We start from the raw sequence: 23493 nt of genomic DNA on the forward strand, positions 1-23493 counted from the left end.
ATTTTTTAAATTGGTTAATATAGATAAACTTATGGCCTATAATTTTTATTTGAAACTTTTTTAAATTTTTTTAAAAAAAATGTGCTTAATTTGTCTTTTACTTTTTTTTGGAAAAATACGGATTTACCCCAGGTGCGGGGTAAAACCGTATGTACTGTGGGGCAAAATCGTATGAAGATAATTAATATACAAAAACTTAGTACATTAGGTATATTCATTGGTAGGTACCTAAATTATTAATTGGTATTGAACTTTTATTTGATTAACTTGTAAAGTTTAACTAATATTAAGCAGTAGGTAGTAAATCATGTATATTTTCATCTTTATTAGTCAAAAATGTACCTAAACATTGTTTTTAATTCTTCAAAGTGTTAACAAATTAAAAACAATAACAACACAATATAATATATGATAAAACCTACTCCTGTTGGCAGTAGTACAACAAATACAACTTACCCAAGTACCTATACATTTATTGAAATAAAACAAAATCTTCTTTTAATAAAAGAAATAAAAATGGCCAAAAAAAATTACTTTTTAATAAAAATAACAAAAAAACTTAATACAAAAAAATTGTTTGGCAGTTCTAGTTAGAACATAAACATAGTAAATAGTATAATATAATCATTAAAATAAAATAAAACCTTGTTTTTTTATAAAAAATTTAAAATATAAATTACTATACCAAAATAACTTTTATATAACTGTTTCAAAAAAAAATAATAACAAAACTTAAAACAATAAAGTTTTTTGGCAGTTCTAGCTAGAATATAAACATAGTAAACAGCATAATATAATCATTAAAATAAAACAAAACCTTATTTTTTTATAAAAAATATAAATTACTATACCAAAATAACTTTTATATAACTGTTTCAAAAAAAATAATAACAAAACTTAACGTTATGCCTGCTTAGCACATAAATATTTTAAACAATATGTAATTATTAAAATAAAACAACAACTTTTTTCTCATAAGAAATAAAAATTACCTCAAACAATAATGTTTTATTTATTTTTTTTTATGCAAAGATCACAAATGTAGGTCTTCCAGTTATCGACTCCTCCACAAAGTTCATGACACCATCTACTGCAATTAATACATTTAACCCATTTCTCTCCCTTTGAGTCTTCTTTGTATGGCATACTGCAGTATATACATTCTTCGTCGGCACTGTCATCATCATCAGTTGAAACGCATAGCTTTTTGGGGTGAATTTCTTCTTCATCTGTAGAAGTGAATAATCTTTTTTTAATATTATTTTTCTTTTGTTTTTTTTTTGGTAGTGGTTTTCCGTTTGCTTTAGCTTCTTGGAGTTCTTTTTTATATGGACTTTCAGTGATAATTGCTGTCTTTCCTCTTCTTCTTGATGATCTGTTAATTTTTTGAGCTTTTGGTATTGGCAAAATAATTTCTGGAGATACAGTAAAAATCTGTTTTTCATTTGAAGAAAAAGTGGCATGTGGTGTTTCCATTACCAAATTTTGAGTCAATAAAGTTGAAACAGATGCATTTTGAATATTATCTGCTGGGTGCTCAGTATTCATTGTATTATCAGAGAAACTAGGTTGAGAAGTAGAATGTAATGCAAGAGCACTATTATTATCAGCTGAACAACAAGGTTGTGTTTGGGTATCTAATGACATTTCAACATTATTAGTAGTTTCAGCTGGAGCAAAGTCAGAATTATCAAATATGTCTGAATTAAATGGAGCTATACCAGTTTTTCTAAAACCAGAAATTGCATTTTTAGGAGTTGCTGCTTTCAGATATGCTTCACAAAAAATTTTAGAAATGTGGCGAAGACCAACAACTTGGCCTGGATGGTTAAGCAACCACAAATCCAACTCTTGGCTATAGTATGTACTGAGTGGACCCATAAAGCTTACATCTAACGGTTGTAATTTGTGAGTTGTATGGGGAGGAAAACAAATAATTACTATATTATTTTCGCGGGCTACATCTATTACTTCAAGGTTTTTAACATGAGTGACATGCCCATCTAAAAGCAATAAAATAGGATTTTCTTTAGTGGGATGTGTATGCTTAATAAAATGATGAAGCCACTGCACAAATATTTCGGATTGCATCCACCCTGATGGATGACAAACAACCAATGACCCAGGTGGTGCTTCTTCTTCAAAATCTGGATTTAATCTGACTCTAGGAAATATTAATAATGGGGGAATATAAGAACCCGATGCTGAAAAACAAATGGTCACTGTAACATTTTGACCTCTTTCAGCAGATGACAGTTTGCCAACTTGTCTTCGTCCCTTTTGGGCAATTATTTTGGCTCTACTTTTGGCTACATTTGACAATCCACTTTCATCAACATTAAAAATATGTTCTGGCTTAAAGTGATGAGTCTCATAACTTTTTTTTAACAAATCATAAAAGCTATTCACCACTGGTCGATTGAACCCCATAGCTCTCACAGCCGAAGTTGGTTCTAGGATTCGTACTGACAACTCTGGATGTCTTAATAAAAAGCCTTTTAACCAATCTTGACCTGCATAAAAAAATTAAAAGATAAAATAACAATAAACTTTAAAATAATCATTGCTAAATTTACCTGCTAAACCATTTGTTTTATTAAAATTATGAGCAATATTGTTTCTTTCGGCAAGTTCAAAGGCCAGTTTTCTAAAATGATTTTGTGTTAAACCGAACAAACGACTTTCCATGTCTTTTAAATATTGTACAAGAACATTTTCTTGTTCGATTGAAAATACTTTTTGATAATGTCCCAAACCTATAACAAATCGCATTTTTAATTAGAAACAATTATTTCAACACATGATTGACAATTTTTCAATAATCGCCCTATTATAACCAAATATAATCTGATATTAGAAAAAAAAAAAATGGTTTTCTTAATAAGAATTTATCTCTTATAATCAAACTATCAATCTAATTACCATAATATTGTGTAATTATGAAATTTACCTTTTAATCCACACTGTTGAACATTTAATTTTCCTTCTTTTACTTTATTTACTCGGTCCTGTAGTGTTGAACGAGGAACTTCATGACGAACAGACGCTGCATCATAGGTTGTACCTTCTAACACAGCCAATATAGCGAGTTTCATATTATCTTCAGACCAAGACTGTCGGTTTGTTTTTCTTGTGTAATTACGAACCATTCTAATAAAAATAAAACTATTAAATTGTTTAAATTCAACCATAGCAATTATCAAATTATCAATGTAGTAAAACCGTACAGTGTATAACCGTACGATTTTGCCCCATACGATTTTGCCCCATAAGACTATTACAAGTTATTGAGCTTCATATTAAACATTAAATTAATTAATGAATGTATTCAAACTACAAATTTATATTACACTTAATTAGCTATTGAATGATATATAAGACGTACCTGTACAGTTTTTTCACATATAAAAATTCACTATTTGAAATGTTGATAATATATTAATAATTGAATGTAATAACATAAAACGTATTTATTTCGAAAACGTGATATCAAAACACGTGCACTATCATATTCAATAAATAAACAAACAAAACGTTTCAAATCAGTGTATTCATTTTACCTCCATGATAACAATTATTGATAACATTCCGATTATACGATTTTGCCCCGCATACGGTAATACCCCGTCTTCACCTAGCTATAAACATTAAATTAAAATCATAATTTCTTAGAAAAGTAAATGTTATAAAATCCCGTGGAGATCGGTGTATGTTACAAAAACGAAATTTTTCAGGAGCGACAAATAACTGTATTTAGACCATTGAAGTCGGTGTATGTGCATGTTTAGTACATCGTTTTTTTCAATGAGCCTGGTTTTATGTTACCTGAAAAAATTACGTTTCTGCAATAAAAATTGAAGGCAGTGTAAGAAAAGTACGCTAGAGATCGGTGTATGAGACAAAAGAAATTTATTTATTTTGGTTTAAAATAATAGCTATTATAATTAATATGTTTAATATTGTTAATATAATTAATATTATGATATTTTTATTTTTGGCTACACAATTGTGTGTAGAATTCGCGGTACTTCGGTTCCAAATAGTCCAACATCTTTAGTAGGTCGTTTGCCTTTTTTTCATCTATGATGCGGCCAGTCTTCACTTTTGGTAAATCTTCGGGGATATTCATAAAGTTTACGCTACGTTTGGCAACTTTAATTTCTTGCCAGTTCTCTATATTGCCGTATGTGAGTTTAGTAAAAACACAGCCTTTAAGCAATGACTGCATTGTGACCTTAATCCCTGTGACGTTACTTATACCCATTTTTGTGGTATTCAGAAATTGATTTGCCATTACGTTGAAATCGATAATATCTCCATCTTCAATGTCGACAACTTCGAATGGATTGCTTAATTTAGAACTTTGGATCAACTCTTTTATATCTGAGGGGACCATGGAAGCTACCTTCTTTTTTCTTTTCTCTATCATGGCAAAGTCTTGATCACAGGGCATAAATGTTTGACAACATATCATATCCATACTATATCTTAATTATTATTTAATAAATCATATAGGTATGATAAATGCGATATACAACTTTGTTGACATCGATAACCTATATGATTTGATTCGTCATAATCAGCTTTCATTTCCTTTTTTTTTTTTAATAAATTTTCCCTAGTCGACTTCAGGTTTGCTTTTCTGATTTTAATATTAATATCGTAAATCATTTTTTCAAATTTTTTCTCTTCTCTTTCACCATATTTCTCATTTTCAGCCTGTTGTCTCAATACTTCATTAATTTCTTTTTCGATGTATGATGTCATGTTTCTGTAAATTATATAGATTTTTGCAAACTATCTGCTAGTAATAAAATATTAAAATAGTAACACACATCATCATTAAATAATAATTGTTTTTATTTTTACAAGCAAAAAAACATAGCTATAAACATTAAATTAAAATCATAATTTCTTAGAAAAGTAAATGTCATGAAATGTTTGACAACATATCATATCCATACTATATCTTAATTATTATTTAATAAATCATATAGGTATGATAAATGACAGTTAATACTTTGTTGACATCGATAACCTATATAATTTGATTCATCATAATCAGCTTTAATTTCTTTTTTTTTTTAAATACATTTTCTCTCGTCGACTTAAGGTTTGCTTTTTTGATTTTAATATTAATTTCATTCATTAATTTTTTTAAATTTTTCTTCACTTTATTAATATAAATCAGAATTTTACAATATGTAACAAACCTAAGCAACTAATTTTTGAAAATAAAAAAGAAATTAAAGAACTTAATTATTGTTTAACATATTATATAAATAAGATAAATGTGAATACTTTGTTGGCATCGACAGCCAATATAATTCAATTCATCATAATCAGCTTTAATTTCCTTTTTTTTTTAACAAATTTTCTCTCGTTGACTTTAGGTTTGCTTTTCTGATTTTAATATTAATATTGTAGATTAATTTTTTAAATTTTTTTTCATCTAACTCTGCATGCTTTTCATTCACAGCCATTTGCTTATAAACTTCATTAATTTCTTTTTGAATGAGTGATGTAAATTATATAGATTTTTGCAAACTATCTGCTAGAAATAAAATATTAAAATAGTAACACACATCATTATTCAATAATAATTGTTTTTTATATTTACAAGCAAAAAAACATAGCCATAAACATTAAATTAAAATCATAATTTCTTAGAAAAGTAAATGTCATGAAATGTTTGACAACATATCATATCCATACTATATCTTAATTATTATTTAATAAATCATATAGGTATGATAAATGACAGTTAATACTTTGTTGACATCGATACCCTATATAATTTGATTCATCATAATCAGCTTTAATTTCTTTTTTTTTTTAAATACATTTTCTCTCGTCCACTTAAGGTTTGCTTTTTTGATTTTAATACTAATTTCATTCATTATTTTTTTTAAATTTTTCTCTTCTCTCTCAGCATATTTTTCATTTTCAGCCTGTTGTCTCAATACTTCATTAATTTCTTTTTCGATGTATGATGTCATGTTTCTGTAAATTATATAGATTTTTGCAAACTATCTGCTAGTAATAAAATATTAAAATAGTAACACACATCATCATTAAATAATAATTGTTTTTATTTTTACAAGCAAAATAACATAGCTATAAACATTAAATTAAAATCATAATTTCTTAGAAAAGTAAATGTCATGAAATGTTTGACAACATATCATATCCATACTATATCTTAATTATTATTTAATAAATCATATAGGTATGATAAATGACAGTTAATACTTTGTTGTCATTGATAACCTATATAATTTGATTCATCATAATCAGCTTTAATTTCTTTTTTTTTTTAAATACATTTTCTCTCGTCGACTTAAGGTTTGCTTTTTTGATTTTAATACTAATTTCATTCATTATTTTTTTTAAATTTTTCTCTTCTCTCTCAGCATATTTTTCATTTTCAGCCTGTTGTTTTAATACTTCATTAATTTCTTTTTCAATGTACGAGTATGATGTCATGTTTCTGTAAATTATATAGATTTTTGTAAACTATCTGCTAGTAATAAATATTAAAATAGTAACACACATCATTATTCAATAATAATTGTTTTTATATTTACAAGCAAAAAAACATAGCTATAAACATTAAATTAAAATCATAATTTCTTAGAAAAGTAAATGTTATAAAATCCCGTGGAGATCGGTGTATGTTACAAAAACGAAATTTTTCAGGAGCGACAAATAACTGTATTTAGACCATTGAAGTCGGTGTATGTGCATGTTTAGTACATCGTTTTTTTCAATGAGCCTGGTTTTATGTTACCTGAAAAAATTACGTTTCTGCAATAAAAATTGAAGGCAGTGTAAGAAAAGTACGCTAGAGATCGGTGTATGAGACAAAAGAAATTTATTTATTTTGGTTTAAAATAATAGCTATTATAATTAATATGTTTAATATTGTTAATATAATTAATATTATGATATTTTTATTTTTGGCTACACAATTGTGTGTAGAATTCGCGGTACTTCGGTTCCAAATAGTCCAACATCTTTAGTAGGTCGTTTGCCTTTTTTTCATCTATGATGCGGCCAGTCTTCACTTTTGGTAAATCTTCGGGGATATTCATAAAGTTTACGCTACGTTTGGCAACTTTAATTTCTTGCCAGTTCTCTATATTGCCGTATGTGAGTTTAGTAAAAACACAGCCTTTAAGCAATGACTGCATTGTGACCTTAATCCCTGTGACGTTACTTATACCCATTTTTGTGGTATTCAGAAATTGATTTGCCATTACGTTGAAATCGATAATATCTCCATCTTCAATGTCGACAACTTCGAATGGATTGCTTAATTTAGAACTTTGGATCAACTCTTTTATATCTGAGGGGACCATGGAAGCTACCTTCTTTTTTCTTTTCTCTATCATGGCAAAGTCTTGATCACAGGGCATAAATGTTTGACAACATATCATATCCATACTATATCTTAATTATTATTTAATAAATCATATAGGTATGATAAATGCGATATACAACTTTGTTGACATCGATAACCTATATGATTTGATTCGTCATAATCAGCTTTCATTTCCTTTTTTTTTTTTAATAAATTTTCCCTAGTCGACTTCAGGTTTGCTTTTCTGATTTTAATATTAATATCGTAAATCATTTTTTCAAATTTTTTCTCTTCTCTTTCACCATATTTCTCATTTTCAGCCTGTTGTCTCAATACTTCATTAATTTCTTTTTCGATGTATGATGTCATGTTTCTGTAAATTATATAGATTTTTGCAAACTATCTGCTAGTAATAAAATATTAAAATAGTAACACACATCATCATTAAATAATAATTGTTTTTATTTTTACAAGCAAAAAAACATAGCTATAAACATTAAATTAAAATCATAATTTCTTAGAAAAGTAAATGTCATGAAATGTTTGACAACATATCATATCCATACTATATCTTAATTATTATTTAATAAATCATATAGGTATGATAAATGACAGTTAATACTTTGTTGACATCGATAACCTATATAATTTGATTCATCATAATCAGCTTTAATTTCTTTTTTTTTTTAAATACATTTTCTCTCGTCGACTTAAGGTTTGCTTTTTTGATTTTAATATTAATTTCATTCATTAATTTTTTTAAATTTTTCTTCACTTTATTAATATAAATCAGAATTTTACAATATGTAACAAACCTAAGCAACTAATTTTTGAAAATAAAAAAGAAATTAAAGAACTTAATTATTGTTTAACATATTATATAAATAAGATAAATGTGAATACTTTGTTGGCATCGACAGCCAATATAATTCAATTCATCATAATCAGCTTTAATTTCCTTTTTTTTTTAACAAATTTTCTCTCGTTGACTTTAGGTTTGCTTTTCTGATTTTAATATTAATATTGTAGATTAATTTTTTAAATTTTTTTTCATCTAACTCTGCATGCTTTTCATTCACAGCCATTTGCTTATAAACTTCATTAATTTCTTTTTGAATGAGTGATGTAAATTATATAGATTTTTGCAAACTATCTGCTAGAAATAAAATATTAAAATAGTAACACACATCATTATTCAATAATAATTGTTTTTTATATTTACAAGCAAAAAAACATAGCCATAAACATTAAATTAAAATCATAATTTCTTAGAAAAGTAAATGTCATGAAATGTTTGACAACATATCATATCCATACTATATCTTAATTATTATTTAATAAATCATATAGGTATGATAAATGACAGTTAATACTTTGTTGACATCGATACCCTATATAATTTGATTCATCATAATCAGCTTTAATTTCTTTTTTTTTTTAAATACATTTTCTCTCGTCCACTTAAGGTTTGCTTTTTTGATTTTAATACTAATTTCATTCATTATTTTTTTTAAATTTTTCTCTTCTCTCTCAGCATATTTTTCATTTTCAGCCTGTTGTCTCAATACTTCATTAATTTCTTTTTCGATGTATGATGTCATGTTTCTGTAAATTATATAGATTTTTGCAAACTATCTGCTAGTAATAAAATATTAAAATAGTAACACACATCATCATTAAATAATAATTGTTTTTATTTTTACAAGCAAAAAAACATAGCTATAAACATTAAATTAAAATCATAATTTCTTAGAAAAGTAAATGTCATGAAATGTTTGACAACATATCATATCCATACTATATCTTAATTATTATTTAATAAATCATATAGGTATGATAAATGACAGTTAATACTTTGTTGACATCGATAACCTATATAATTTGATTCATCATAATCAGCTTTAATTTCTTTTTTTTTTTAAATACATTTTCTCTCGTCGACTTAAGGTTTGCTTTTTTGATTTTAATATTAATTTCATTCATTAATTTTTTTAAATTTTTCTTCACTTTATTAATATAAATCAGAATTTTACAATATGTAACAAACCTAAGCAACTAATTTTTGAAAATAAAAAAGAAATTAAAGAACTTAATTATTGTTTAACATATTATATAAATAAGATAAATGTGAATACTTTGTTGGCATCGACAACCAATATAATTCAATTCATCATAATCAGCTTTAATTTCCTTTTTTTTTTAACAAATTTTCTCTCGTTGACTTTAGGTTTGCTTTTCTGATTTTAATATTAATATTGTAGATTAATTTTTTAAATTTTTTTTCATCTAACTCTGCATGCTTTTCATTCACAGCCATTTGCTTATAAACTTCATTAATTTCTTTTTGAATGAGTGATGTAAATTATATAGATTTTTGCAAACTATCTGCTAGAAATAAAATATTAAAATAGTAACACACATCATTATTCAATAATAATTGTTTTTTATATTTACAAGCAAAAAAACATAGCCATAAACATTAAATTAAAATCATAATTTCTTAGAAAAGTAAATGTCATGAAATGTTTGACAACATATCATATCCATACTATATCTTAATTATTATTTAATAAATCATATAGGTATGATAAATGACAGTTAATACTTTGTTGACATCGATACCCTATATAATTTGATTCATCATAATCAGCTTTAATTTCTTTTTTTTTTTAAATACATTTTCTCTCGTCCACTTAAGGTTTGCTTTTTTGATTTTAATACTAATTTCATTCATTATTTTTTTTAAATTTTTCTCTTCTCTCTCAGCATATTTTTCATTTTCAGCCTGTTGTCTCAATACTTCATTAATTTCTTTTTCGATGTATGATGTCATGTTTCTGTAAATTATATAGATTTTTGCAAACTATCTGCTAGTAATAAAATATTAAAATAGTAACACACATCATCATTAAATAATAATTGTTTTTATTTTTACAAGCAAAAAAACATAGCTATAAACATTAAATTAAAATCATAATTTCTTAGAAAAGTAAATGTCATGAAATGTTTGACAACATATCATATCCATACTATATCTTAATTATTATTTAATAAATCATATAGGTATGATAAATGACAGTTAATACTTTGTTGTCATTGATAACCTATATAATTTGATTCATCATAATCAGCTTTAATTTCTTTTTTTTTTTAAATACATTTTCTCTCGTCGACTTAAGGTTTGCTTTTTTGATTTTAATACTAATTTCATTCATTATTTTTTTTAAATTTTTCTCTTCTCTCTCAGCATATTTTTCATTTTCAGCCTGTTGTTTTAATACTTCATTAATTTCTTTTTCAATGTACGAGTATGATGTCATGTTTCTGTAAATTATATAGATTTTTGTAAACTATCTGCTAGTAATAAATATTAAAATAGTAACACACATCATTATTCAATAATAATTGTTTTTATATTTACAAGCAAAAAAACATAGCTATAAACATTAAATTAAAATCATAATTTCTTAGAAAAGTAAATGTTATAAAATCCCGTGGAGATCGGTGTATGTTACAAAAACGAAATTTTTCAGGAGCGACAAATAACTGTATTTAGACCATTGAAGTCGGTGTATGTGCATGTTTAGTACATCGTTTTTTTCAATGAGCCTGGTTTTATGTTACCTGAAAAAATTACGTTTCTGCAATAAAAATTGAAGGCAGTGTAAGAAAAGTACGCTAGAGATCGGTGTATGAGACAAAAGAAATTTATTTATTTTGGTTTAAAATAATAGCTATTATAATTAATATGTTTAATATTGTTAATATAATTAATATTATGATATTTTTATTTTTGGCTACACAATTGTGTGTAGAATTCGCGGTACTTCGGTTCCAAATAGTCCAACATCTTTAGTAGGTCGTTTGCCTTTTTTTCATCTATGATGCGGCCAGTCTTCACTTTTGGTAAATCTTCGGGGATATTCATAAAGTTTACGCTACGTTTGGCAACTTTAATTTCTTGCCAGTTCTCTATATTGCCGTATGTGAGTTTAGTAAAAACACAGCCTTTAAGCAATGACTGCATTGTGACCTTAATCCCTGTGACGTTACTTATACCCATTTTTGTGGTATTCAGAAATTGATTTGCCATTACGTTGAAATCGATAATATCTCCATCTTCAATGTCGACAACTTCGAATGGATTGCTTAATTTAGAACTTTGGATCAACTCTTTTATATCTGAGGGGACCATGGAAGCTACCTTCTTTTTTCTTTTCTCTATCATGGCAAAGTCTTGATCACAGGGCATAAATGTTTGACAACATATCATATCCATACTATATCTTAATTATTATTTAATAAATCATATAGGTATGATAAATGCGATATACAACTTTGTTGACATCGATAACCTATATGATTTGATTCGTCATAATCAGCTTTCATTTCCTTTTTTTTTTTTAATAAATTTTCCCTAGTCGACTTCAGGTTTGCTTTTCTGATTTTAATATTAATATCGTAAATCATTTTTTCAAATTTTTTCTCTTCTCTTTCACCATATTTCTCATTTTCAGCCTGTTGTCTCAATACTTCATTAATTTCTTTTTCGATGTATGATGTCATGTTTCTGTAAATTATATAGATTTTTGCAAACTATCTGCTAGTAATAAAATATTAAAATAGTAACACACATCATCATTAAATAATAATTGTTTTTATTTTTACAAGCAAAAAAACATAGCTATAAACATTAAATTAAAATCATAATTTCTTAGAAAAGTAAATGTCATGAAATGTTTGACAACATATCATATCCATACTATATCTTAATTATTATTTAATAAATCATATAGGTATGATAAATGACAGTTAATACTTTGTTGACATCGATAACCTATATAATTTGATTCATCATAAACAGCTTTAATTTCTTTTTTTTTTTAAATACATTTTCTCTCGTCGACTTAAGGTTTGCTTTTTTGATTTTAATACTAATTTCATTCATTATTTTTTTTAAATTTTTCTCTTCTCTCTCAGCATATTTTTCATTTTCAGCCTGTTGTTTTAATACTTCATTAATTTCTTTTTCAATGTACGAGTATGATGTCATGTTTCTGTAAATTATATAGATTTTTGTAAACTATCTGCTAGTAATAAATATTAAAATAGTAACACACATCATTATTCAATAATAATTGTTTTTATATTTACAAGCAAAAAAACATAGGGGAAGGCGGGGCAGTACCGTACGGTTAAGCTTTCATGGCTTGTAAATCATGCAATTGTTAACGAAATTAAATTTTTTAAATTGGTTAATATAGATAAACTTATGGCCTATAATTTTTATTTGAAACTTTTTTAAATTTTTTTAAAAAAAATGTGCTTAATTTGTCTTTTACTTTTTTTTGGAAAAATACGGATTTACCCCAGGTGCGGGGTAAAACCGTATGTACTGTGGGGCAAAATCGTATGAAGATAATTAATATACAAAAACTTAGTACATTAGGTATATTCATTGGTAGGTACCTAAATTATTAATTGGTATTGAACTTTTATTTGATTAACTTGTAAAGTTTAACTAATATTAAGCAGTAGGTAGTAAATCATGTATATTTTCATCTTTATTAGTCAAAAATGTACCTAAACATTGTTTTTAATTCTTCAAAGTGTTAACAAATTAAAAACAATAACAACACAATATAATATATGATAAAACCTACTCCTGTTGGCAGTAGTACAACAAATACAACTTACCCAAGTACCTATACATTTATTGAAATAAAACAAAATCTTCTTTTAATAAAAGAAATAAAAATGGCCAAAAAAAATTACTTTTTAATAAAAATAACAAAAAAACTTAATACAAAAAAATTGTTTGGCAGTTCTAGTTAGAACATAAACATAGTAAATAGTATAATATAATCATTAAAATAAAATAAAACCTTGTTTTTTTATAAAAAATTTAAAATATAAATTACTATACCAAAATAACTTTTATATAACTGTTTCAAAAAAAAATAATAACAAAACTTAAAACAATAAAGTTTTTTGGCAGTTCTAGCTAGAATATAAACATAGTAAACAGCATAATATAATCATTAAAATAAAACAAAACCTTATTTTTTTATAAAAAATATAAATTACTATACCAAAATAACTTTTATATAACTGTTTCAAAAAAAATAATAACAAAACTTAACGTTATGCCTGCTTAGCACATAAATATTTTAAACAATATGTAATTATTAAAATAAAACAACAACTTTTTTCTCATAAGAAATAAAAATTACCTCAAACAATAATGTTTTATTTATTTTTTTTTATGCAAAGATCACAAATGTAGGTCTTCCAGTTATCGACTCCTCCACAAAGTTCATGACACCATCTACTGCAATTAATACATTTAACCCATTTCTCTCCCTTTGAGTCTTCTTTGTATGGCATACTGCAGTATATACATTCTTCGTCGGCACTGTCATCATCATCAGTTGAAACGCATAGCTTTTTGGGGTGAATTTCTTCTTCATCTGTAGAAGTGAATAATCTTTTTTTAATATTATTTTTCTTTTGTTTTTTTTTTGGTAGTGGTTTTCCGTTTGCTTTAGCTTCTTGGAGTTCTTTTTTATATGGACTTTCAGTGATAATTGCTGTCTTTCCTCTTCTTCTTGATGATCTGTTAATTTTTTGAGCTTTTGGTATTGGCAAAATAATTTCTGGAGATACAGTAAAAATCTGTTTTTCATTTGAAGAAAAAGTGGCATGTGGTGTTTCCATTACCAAATTTTGAGTCAATAAAGTTGAAACAGATGCATTTTGAATATTATCTGCTGGGTGCTCAGTATTCATTGTATTATCAGAGAAACTAGGTTGAGAAGTAGAATGTAATGCAAGAGCACTATTATTATCAGCTGAACAACAAGGTTGTGTTTGGGTATCTAATGACATTTCAACATTATTAGTAGTTTCAGCTGGAGCAAAGTCAGAATTATCAAATATGTCTGAATTAAATGGAGCTATACCAGTTTTTCTAAAACCAGAAATTGCATTTTTAGGAGTTGCTGCTTTCAGATATGCTTCACAAAAAATTTTAGAAATGTGGCGAAGACCAACAACTTGGCCTGGATGGTTAAGCAACCACAAATCCAACTCTTGGCTATAGTATGTACTGAGTGGACCCATAAAGCTTACATCTAACGGTTGTAATTTGTGAGTTGTATGGGGAGGAAAACAAATAATTACTATATTATTTTCGCGGGCTACATCTATTACTTCAAGGTTTTTAACATGAGTGACATGCCCATCTAAAAGCAATAAAATAGGATTTTCTTTAGTGGGATGTGTATGCTTAATAAAATGATGAAGCCACTGCACAAATATTTCGGATTGCATCCACCCTGATGGATGACAAACAACCAATGACCCAGGTGGTGCTTCTTCTTCAAAATCTGGATTTAATCTGACTCTAGGAAATATTAATAATGGGGGAATATAAGAACCCGATGCTGAAAAACAAATGGTCACTGTAACATTTTGACCTCTTTCAGCAGATGACAGTTTGCCAACTTGTCTTCGTCCCTTTTGGGCAATTATTTTGGCTCTACTTTTGGCTACATTTGACAATCCACTTTCATCAACATTAAAAATATGTTCTGGCTTAAAGTGATGAGTCTCATAACTTTTTTTTAACAAATCATAAAAGCTATTCACCACTGGTCGATTGAACCCCATAGCTCTCACAGCCGAAGTTGGTTCTAGGATTCGTACTGACAACTCTGGATGTCTTAATAAAAAGCCTTTTAACCAATCTTGACCTGCATAAAAAAATTAAAAGATAAAATAACAATAAACTTTAAAATAATCATTGCTAAATTTACCTGCTAAACCATTTGTTTTATTAAAATTATGAGCAATATTGTTTCTTTCGGCAAGTTCAAAGGCCAGTTTTCTAAAATGATTTTGTGTTAAACCGAACAAACGACTTTCCATGTCTTTTAAATATTGTACAAGAACATTTTCTTGTTCGATTGAAAATACTTTTTGATAATGTCCCAAACCTATAACAAATCGCATTTTTAATTAGAAACAATTATTTCAACACATGATTGACAATTTTTCAATAATCGCCCTATTATAACCAAATATAATCTGATATTAGAAAAAAAAAAAATGGTTTTCTTAATAAGAATTTATCTCTTATAATCAAACTATCAATCTAATTACCATAATATTGTGTAATTATGAAATTTACCTTTTAATCCACACTGTTGAACATTTAATTTTCCTTCTTTTACTTTATTTACTCGGTCCTGTAGTGTTGAACGAGGAACTTCATGACGAACAGACGCTGCATCATAGGTTGTACCTTCTAACACAGCCAATATAGCGAGTTTCATATTATCTTCAGACCAAGACTGTCGGTTTGTTTTTCTTGTGTAATTACGAACCATTCTAATAAAAATAAAACTATTAAATTGTTTAAATTCAACCATAGCAATTATCAAATTATCAATGTAGTAAAACCGTACAGTGTATAACCGTACGATTTTGCCCCATACGATTTTGCCCCATAAGACTATTACAAGTTATTGAGCTTCATATTAAACATTAAATTAATTAATGAATGTATTCAAACTACAAATTTATATTACACTTAATTAGCTATTGAATGATATATAAGACGTACCTGTACAGTTTTTTCACATATAAAAATTCACTATTTGAAATGTTGATAATATATTAATAATTGAATGTAATAACATAAAACGTATTTATTTCGAAAACGTGATATCAAAACACGTGCACTATCATATTCAATAAATAAACAAACAAAACGTTTCAAATCAGTGTATTCATTTTACCTCCATGATAACAATTATTGATAACATTCCGATTATACGATTTTGCCCCGCATACGGTAATACCCCGTCTTCACCTAGCTATAAACATTAAATTAAAATCATAATTTCTTAGAAAAGTAAATGTTATAAAATCCCGTGGAGATCGGTGTATGTTACAAAAACGAAATTTTTCAGGAGCGACAAATAACTGTATTTAGACCATTGAAGTCGGTGTATGTGCATGTTTAGTACATCGTTTTTTTCAATGAGCCTGGTTTTATGTTACCTGAAAAAATTACGTTTCTGCAATAAAAATTGAAGGCAGTGTAAGAAAAGTACGCTAGAGATCGGTGTATGAGACAAAAGAAATTTATTTATTTTGGTTTAAAATAATAGCTATTATAATTAATATGTTTAATATTGTTAATATAATTAATATTATGATATTTTTATTTTTGGCTACACAATTGTGTGTAGAATTCGCGGTACTTCGGTTCCAAATAGTCCAACATCTTTAGTAGGTCGTTTGCCTTTTTTTCATCTATGATGCGGCCAGTCTTCACTTTTGGTAAATCTTCGGGGATATTCATAAAGTTTACGCTACGTTTGGCAACTTTAATTTCTTGCCAGTTCTCTATATTGCCGTATGTGAGTTTAGTAAAAACACAGCCTTTAAGCAATGACTGCATTGTGACCTTAATCCCTGTGACGTTACTTATACCCATTTTTGTGGTATTCAGAAATTGATTTGCCATTACGTTGAAATCGATAATATCTCCATCTTCAATGTCGACAACTTCGAATGGATTGCTTAATTTAGAACTTTGGATCAACTCTTTTATATCTGAGGGGACCATGGAAGCTACCTTCTTTTTTCTTTTCTCTATCATGGCAAAGTCTTGATCACAGGGCATAAATGTTTGACAACATATCATATCCATACTATATCTTAATTATTATTTAATAAATCATATAGGTATGATAAATGCGATATACAACTTTGTTGACATCGATAACCTATATGATTTGATTCGTCATAATCAGCTTTCATTTCCTTTTTTTTTTTTAATAAATTTTCCCTAGTCGACTTCAGGTTTGCTTTTCTGATTTTAATATTAATATCGTAAATCATTTTTTCAAATTTTTTCTCTTCTCTTTCACCATATTTCTCATTTTCAGCCTGTTGTCTCAATACTTCATTAATTTCTTTTTCGATGTATGATGTCATGTTTCTGTAAATTATATAGATTTTTGCAAACTATCTGCTAGTAATAAAATATTAAAATAGTAACACACATCATCATTAAATAATAATTGTTTTTATTTTTACAAGCAAAAAAACATAGCTATAAACATTAAATTAAAATCATAATTTCTTAGAAAAGTAAATGTCATGAAATGTTTGACAACATATCATATCCATACTATATCTTAATTATTATTTAATAAATCATATAGGTATGATAAATGACAGTTAATACTTTGTTGACATCGATAACCTATATAATTTGATTCATCATAATCAGCTTTAATTTCTTTTTTTTTTTAAATACATTTTCTCTCGTCGACTTAAGGTTTGCTTTTTTGATTTTAATATTAATTTCATTCATTAATTTTTTTAAATTTTTCTTCACTTTATTAATATAAATCAGAATTTTACAATATGTAACAAACCTAAGCAACTAATTTTTGAAAATAAAAAAGAAATTAAAGAACTTAATTATTGTTTAACATATTATATAAATAAGATAAATGTGAATACTTTGTTGGCATCGACAGCCAATATAATTCAATTCATCATAATCAGCTTTAATTTCCTTTTTTTTTTAACAAATTTTCTCTCGTTGACTTTAGGTTTGCTTTTCTGATTTTAATATTAATATTGTAGATTAATTTTTTAAATTTTTTTTCATCTAACTCTGCATGCTTTTCATTCACAGCCATTTGCTTATAAACTTCATTAATTTCTTTTTGAATGAGTGATGTAAATTATATAGATTTTTGCAAACTATCTGCTAGAAATAAAATATTAAAATAGTAACACACATCATTATTCAATAATAATTGTTTTTTATATTTACAAGCAAAAAAACATAGCCATAAACATTAAATTAAAATCATAATTTCTTAGAAAAGTAAATGTCATGAAATGTTTGACAACATATCATATCCATACTATATCTTAATTATTATTTAATAAATCATATAGGTATGATAAATGACAGTTAATACTTTGTTGACATCGATACCCTATATAATTTGATTCATCATAATCAGCTTTAATTTCTTTTTTTTTTTAAATACATTTTCTCTCGTCCACTTAAGGTTTGCTTTTTTGATTTTAATACTAATTTCATTCATTATTTTTTTTAAATTTTTCTCTTCTCTCTCAGCATATTTTTCATTTTCAGCCTGTTGTCTCAATACTTCATTAATTTCTTTTTCGATGTATGATGTCATGTTTCTGTAAATTATATAGATTTTTGCAAACTATCTGCTAGTAATAAAATATTAAAATAGTAACACACATCATCATTAAATAATAATTGTTTTTATTTTTACAAGCAAAATAACATAGCTATAAACATTAAATTAAAATCATAATTTCTTAGAAAAGTAAATGTCATGAAATGTTTGACAACATATCATATCCATACTATATCTTAATTATTATTTAATAAATCATATAGGTATGATAAATGACAGTTAATACTTTGTTGTCATTGATAACCTATATAATTTGATTCATCATAATCAGCTTTAATTTCTTTTTTTTTTTAAATACATTTTCTCTCGTCGACTTAAGGTTTGCTTTTTTGATTTTAATACTAATTTCATTCATTATTTTTTTTAAATTTTTCTCTTCTCTCTCAGCATATTTTTCATTTTCAGCCTGTTGTTTTAATACTTCATTAATTTCTTTTTCAATGTACGAGTATGATGTCATGTTTCTGTAAATTATATAGATTTTTGTAAACTATCTGCTAGTAATAAATATTAAAATAGTAACACACATCATTATTCAATAATAATTGTTTTTATATTTACAAGCAAAAAAACATAGCTATAAACATTAAATTAAAATCATAATTTCTTAGAAAAGTAAATGTTATAAAATCCCGTGGAGATCGGTGTATGTTACAAAAACGAAATTTTTCAGGAGCGACAAATAACTGTATTTAGACCATTGAAGTCGGTGTATGTGCATGTTTAGTACATCGTTTTTTTCAATGAGCCTGGTTTTATGTTACCTGAAAAAATTACGTTTCTGCAATAAAAATTGAAGGCAGTGTAAGAAAAGTACGCTAGAGATCGGTGTATGAGACAAAAGAAATTTATTTATTTTGGTTTAAAATAATAGCTATTATAATTAATATGTTTAATATTGTTAATATAATTAATATTATGATATTTTTATTTTTGGCTACACAATTGTGTGTAGAATTCGCGGTACTTCGGTTCCAAATAGTCCAACATCTTTAGTAGGTCGTTTGCCTTTTTTTCATCTATGATGCGGCCAGTCTTCACTTTTGGTAAATCTTCGGGGATATTCATAAAGTTTACGCTACGTTTGGCAACTTTAATTTCTTGCCAGTTCTCTATATTGCCGTATGTGAGTTTAGTAAAAACACAGCCTTTAAGCAATGACTGCATTGTGACCTTAATCCCTGTGACGTTACTTATACCCATTTTTGTGGTATTCAGAAATTGATTTGCCATTACGTTGAAATCGATAATATCTCCATCTTCAATGTCGACAACTTCGAATGGATTGCTTAATTTAGAACTTTGGATCAACTCTTTTATATCTGAGGGGACCATGGAAGCTACCTTCTTTTTTCTTTTCTCTATCATGGCAAAGTCTTGATCACAGGGCATAAATGTTTGACAACATATCATATCCATACTATATCTTAATTATTATTTAATAAATCATATAGGTATGATAAATGCGATATACAACTTTGTTGACATCGATAACCTATATGATTTGATTCGTCATAATCAGCTTTCATTTCCTTTTTTTTTTTTAATAAATTTTCCCTAGTCGACTTCAGGTTTGCTTTTCTGATTTTAATATTAATATCGTAAATCATTTTTTCAAATTTTTTCTCTTCTCTTTCACCATATTTCTCATTTTCAGCCTGTTGTCTCAATACTTCATTAATTTCTTTTTCGATGTATGATGTCATGTTTCTGTAAATTATATAGATTTTTGCAAACTATCTGCTAGTAATAAAATATTAAAATAGTAACACACATCATCATTAAATAATAATTGTTTTTATTTTTACAAGCAAAAAAACATAGCTATAAACATTAAATTAAAATCATAATTTCTTAGAAAAGTAAATGTCATGAAATGTTTGACAACATATCATATCCATACTATATCTTAATTATTATTTAATAAATCATATAGGTATGATAAATGACAGTTAATACTTTGTTGACATCGATAACCTATATAATTTGATTCATCATAATCAGCTTTAATTTCTTTTTTTTTTTAAATACATTTTCTCTCGTCGACTTAAGGTTTGCTTTTTTGATTTTAATATTAATTTCATTCATTAATTTTTTTAAATTTTTCTTCACTTTATTAATATAAATCAGAATTTTACAATATGTAACAAACCTAAGCAACTAATTTTTGAAAATAAAAAAGAAATTAAAGAACTTAATTATTGTTTAACATATTATATAAATAAGATAAATGTGAATACTTTGTTGGCATCGACAGCCAATATAATTCAATTCATCATAATCAGCTTTAATTTCCTTTTTTTTTTAACAAATTTTCTCTCGTTGACTTTAGGTTTGCTTTTCTGATTTTAATATTAATATTGTAGATTAATTTTTTAAATTTTTTTTCATCTAACTCTGCATGCTTTTCATTCAAAGCCATTTGCTTATAAACTTCATTAATTTCTTTTTGAATGAGTGATGTAAATTATATAGATTTTTGCAAACTATCTGCTAGAAATAAAATATTAAAATAGTAACACACATCATTATTCAATAATAATTGTTTTTTATATTTACAAGCAAAAAAACATAGCCATAAACATTAAATTAAAATCATAATTTCTTAGAAAAGTAAATGTCATGAAATGTTTGACAACATATCATATCCATACTATATCTTAATTATTATTTAATAAATCATATAGGTATGATAAATGACAGTTAATACTTTGTTGACATCGATACCCTATATAATTTGATTCATCATAATCAGCTTTAATTTCTTTTTTTTTTTAAATACATTTTCTCTCGTCCACTTAAGGTTTGCTTTTTTGATTTTAATACTAATTTCATTCATTATTTTTTTTAAATTTTTCTCTTCTCTCTCAGCATATTTTTCATTTTCAGCCTGTTGTCTCAATACTTCATTAATTTCTTTTTCGATGTATGATGTCATGTTTCTGTAAATTATATAGATTTTTGCAAACTATCTGCTAGTAATAAAATATTAAAATAGTAACACACATCATCATTAAATAATAATTGTTTTTATTTTTACAAGCAAAATAACATAGCTATAAACATTAAATTAAAATCATAATTTCTTAGAAAAGTAAATGTCATGAAATGTTTGACAACATATCATATCCATACTATATCTTAATTATTATTTAATAAATCATATAGGTATGATAAATGACAGTTAATACTTTGTTGTCATTGATAACCTATATAATTTGATTCATCATAATCAGCTTTAATTTCTTTTTTTTTTTAAATACATTTTCTCTCGTCGACTTAAGGTTTGCTTTTTTGATTTTAATACTAATTTCATTCATTATTTTTTTTAAATTTTTCTCTTCTCTCTCAGCATATTTTTCATTTTCAGCCTGTTGTTTTAATACTTCATTAATTTCTTTTTCAATGTACGAGTATGATGTCATGTTTCTGTAAATTATATAGATTTTTGTAAACTATCTGCTAGTAATAAATATTAAAATAGTAACACACATCATTATTCAATAATAATTGTTTTTATATTTACAAGCAAAAAAACATAGCTATAAACATTAAATTAAAATCATAATTTCTTAGAAAAGTAAATGTTATAAAATCCCGTGGAGATCGGTGTATGTTACAAAAACGAAATTTTTCAGGAGCGACAAATAACTGTATTTAGACCATTGAAGTCGGTGTATGTGCATGTTTAGTACATCGTTTTTTTCAATGAGCCTGGTTTTATGTTACCTGAAAAAATTACGTTTCTGCAATAAAAATTGAAGGCAGTGTAAGAAAAGTACGCTAGAGATCGGTGTATGAGACAAAAGAAATTTATTTATTTTGGTTTAAAATAATAGCTATTATAATTAATATGTTTAATATTGTTAATATAATTAATATTATGATATTTTTATTTTTGGCTACACAATTGTGTGTAGAATTCGCGGTACTTCGGTTCCAAATAGTCCTAACCTATTGTTATTATTAATATTGTTAATATAAAAAGTAAATACAAATATTAGTAACGATTACCACATAATAGTTGAACTACTAGGAGGTACGAGATATCTATTTTAGTTATTTGGTTATCGCGTTTATGAGTGGACTGTGAATTTTTCCTAAATAAAAATAATCTAATAGCATAGTAAATGGTATTGCTATTTTTATTTTACAAATAAAACAAATCATCTTATTCATTAGGTTAGGTTACATCTTACTCATTAGTAAATTCAAAACATTTTTTTCTTTGTTCAGAATCTAAAATAATAGTAAAAATAATAATTTAATTACCTGTTATTTTAAGCTCCTTTCCGATTTCTTCCCATGCATTCTGTCTTATTTGTTGGTTTCTATAATCGGTGGAACCATGGTCATATAAAGCCTTATGTTCACGAACTTTTTCGATTAAAAGTTCATCCATTTTAACATTAATTAATTTAAATTAGGTAAATGAAATTTTAATTTTAATATTTTATATATATTTTTCCAAATAAACCAAATGCGTGATGACACGTGAGTCGAAAATGTGTGTGATGTTAGAAAATAAAAACGTGCTATCACGCGTGAGCTAGGAAATGTGACGTGACACGCGTGAGGTGACATAAGTGTGGCGCTGATACATTAAAATACTGTATAAATCTATATGCCACACTTTTTTCCCGTGACGTGATAACACGTGACAGCACGTGAGCTCACGTGTAGGGATGTCAAAAATTTTCCAGACCTCGATATATCGATAACCGATATATCGAAAACCAAAATATCGATGTACCGATATATCGAAAACCAAAATATCGATACACCGATATATCGGATCAGAAAATATCGATATATCGCGTTTTTTGGAATTTTTTTATTCAATTTTATTAAATAAATTTCTAA

At 26.2% G+C, this 23493-nt stretch overlaps 2 protein-coding genes across 4 annotated transcripts; both read right to left on the reverse strand.

The window, feature by feature from the left end:
• Window positions 1-305: 305 nt before the first annotated feature.
• On the reverse strand, window positions 306-3646 carry LOC149059964 (uncharacterized). Of its 2 annotated transcripts, none has more exons than XM_089217432.1 (4): window positions 3386-3646; window positions 2951-3150; window positions 2577-2756; window positions 306-2513 (listed from the first exon to the last, which is right to left on the reverse strand). In XM_089217432.1, exons 2-4 carry the CDS (start codon window positions 3147-3149, stop codon window positions 1009-1011), a joined length of 1884 nt encoding a protein of 627 aa, XP_089073558.1. In that variant the 5' UTR covers window position 3150; window positions 3386-3646; the 3' UTR covers window positions 306-1008. The 2 variants fall into 2 exon arrangements, with proteins under 2 accessions (XP_089073558.1, XP_089073559.1); XM_089217433.1 differs by having other exon boundaries at window positions 3228-3646.
• A 9263-nt stretch (window positions 3647-12909) lies between these two features.
• LOC149059965 (uncharacterized) lies at window positions 12910-16250 on the reverse strand. Of its 2 annotated transcripts, none has more exons than XM_089217435.1 (4): window positions 15990-16250; window positions 15555-15754; window positions 15181-15360; window positions 12910-15117 (listed from the first exon to the last, which is right to left on the reverse strand). In XM_089217435.1, the coding sequence occupies exons 2-4, from the start codon at window positions 15751-15753 to the stop codon at window positions 13613-13615; spliced, it is 1884 nt and encodes a 627-aa protein (XP_089073561.1). In that variant the 5' UTR covers window position 15754; window positions 15990-16250; the 3' UTR covers window positions 12910-13612. The 2 variants fall into 2 exon arrangements, with proteins under 2 accessions (XP_089073561.1, XP_089073562.1); XM_089217436.1 differs by having other exon boundaries at window positions 15832-16250.
• Window positions 16251-23493: the final 7243 nt, after the last annotated feature.

The sequence above is a fragment of the Diuraphis noxia genome, unplaced genomic scaffold (genome assembly GCF_037042655.1).
Source record: "Diuraphis noxia isolate RWA-SAM2 unplaced genomic scaffold, SU_Dnox_SAM2 contig0001, whole genome shotgun sequence".
NCBI classification, from domain to species: Eukaryota; Metazoa; Arthropoda; class Insecta; order Hemiptera; family Aphididae; genus Diuraphis; species Diuraphis noxia.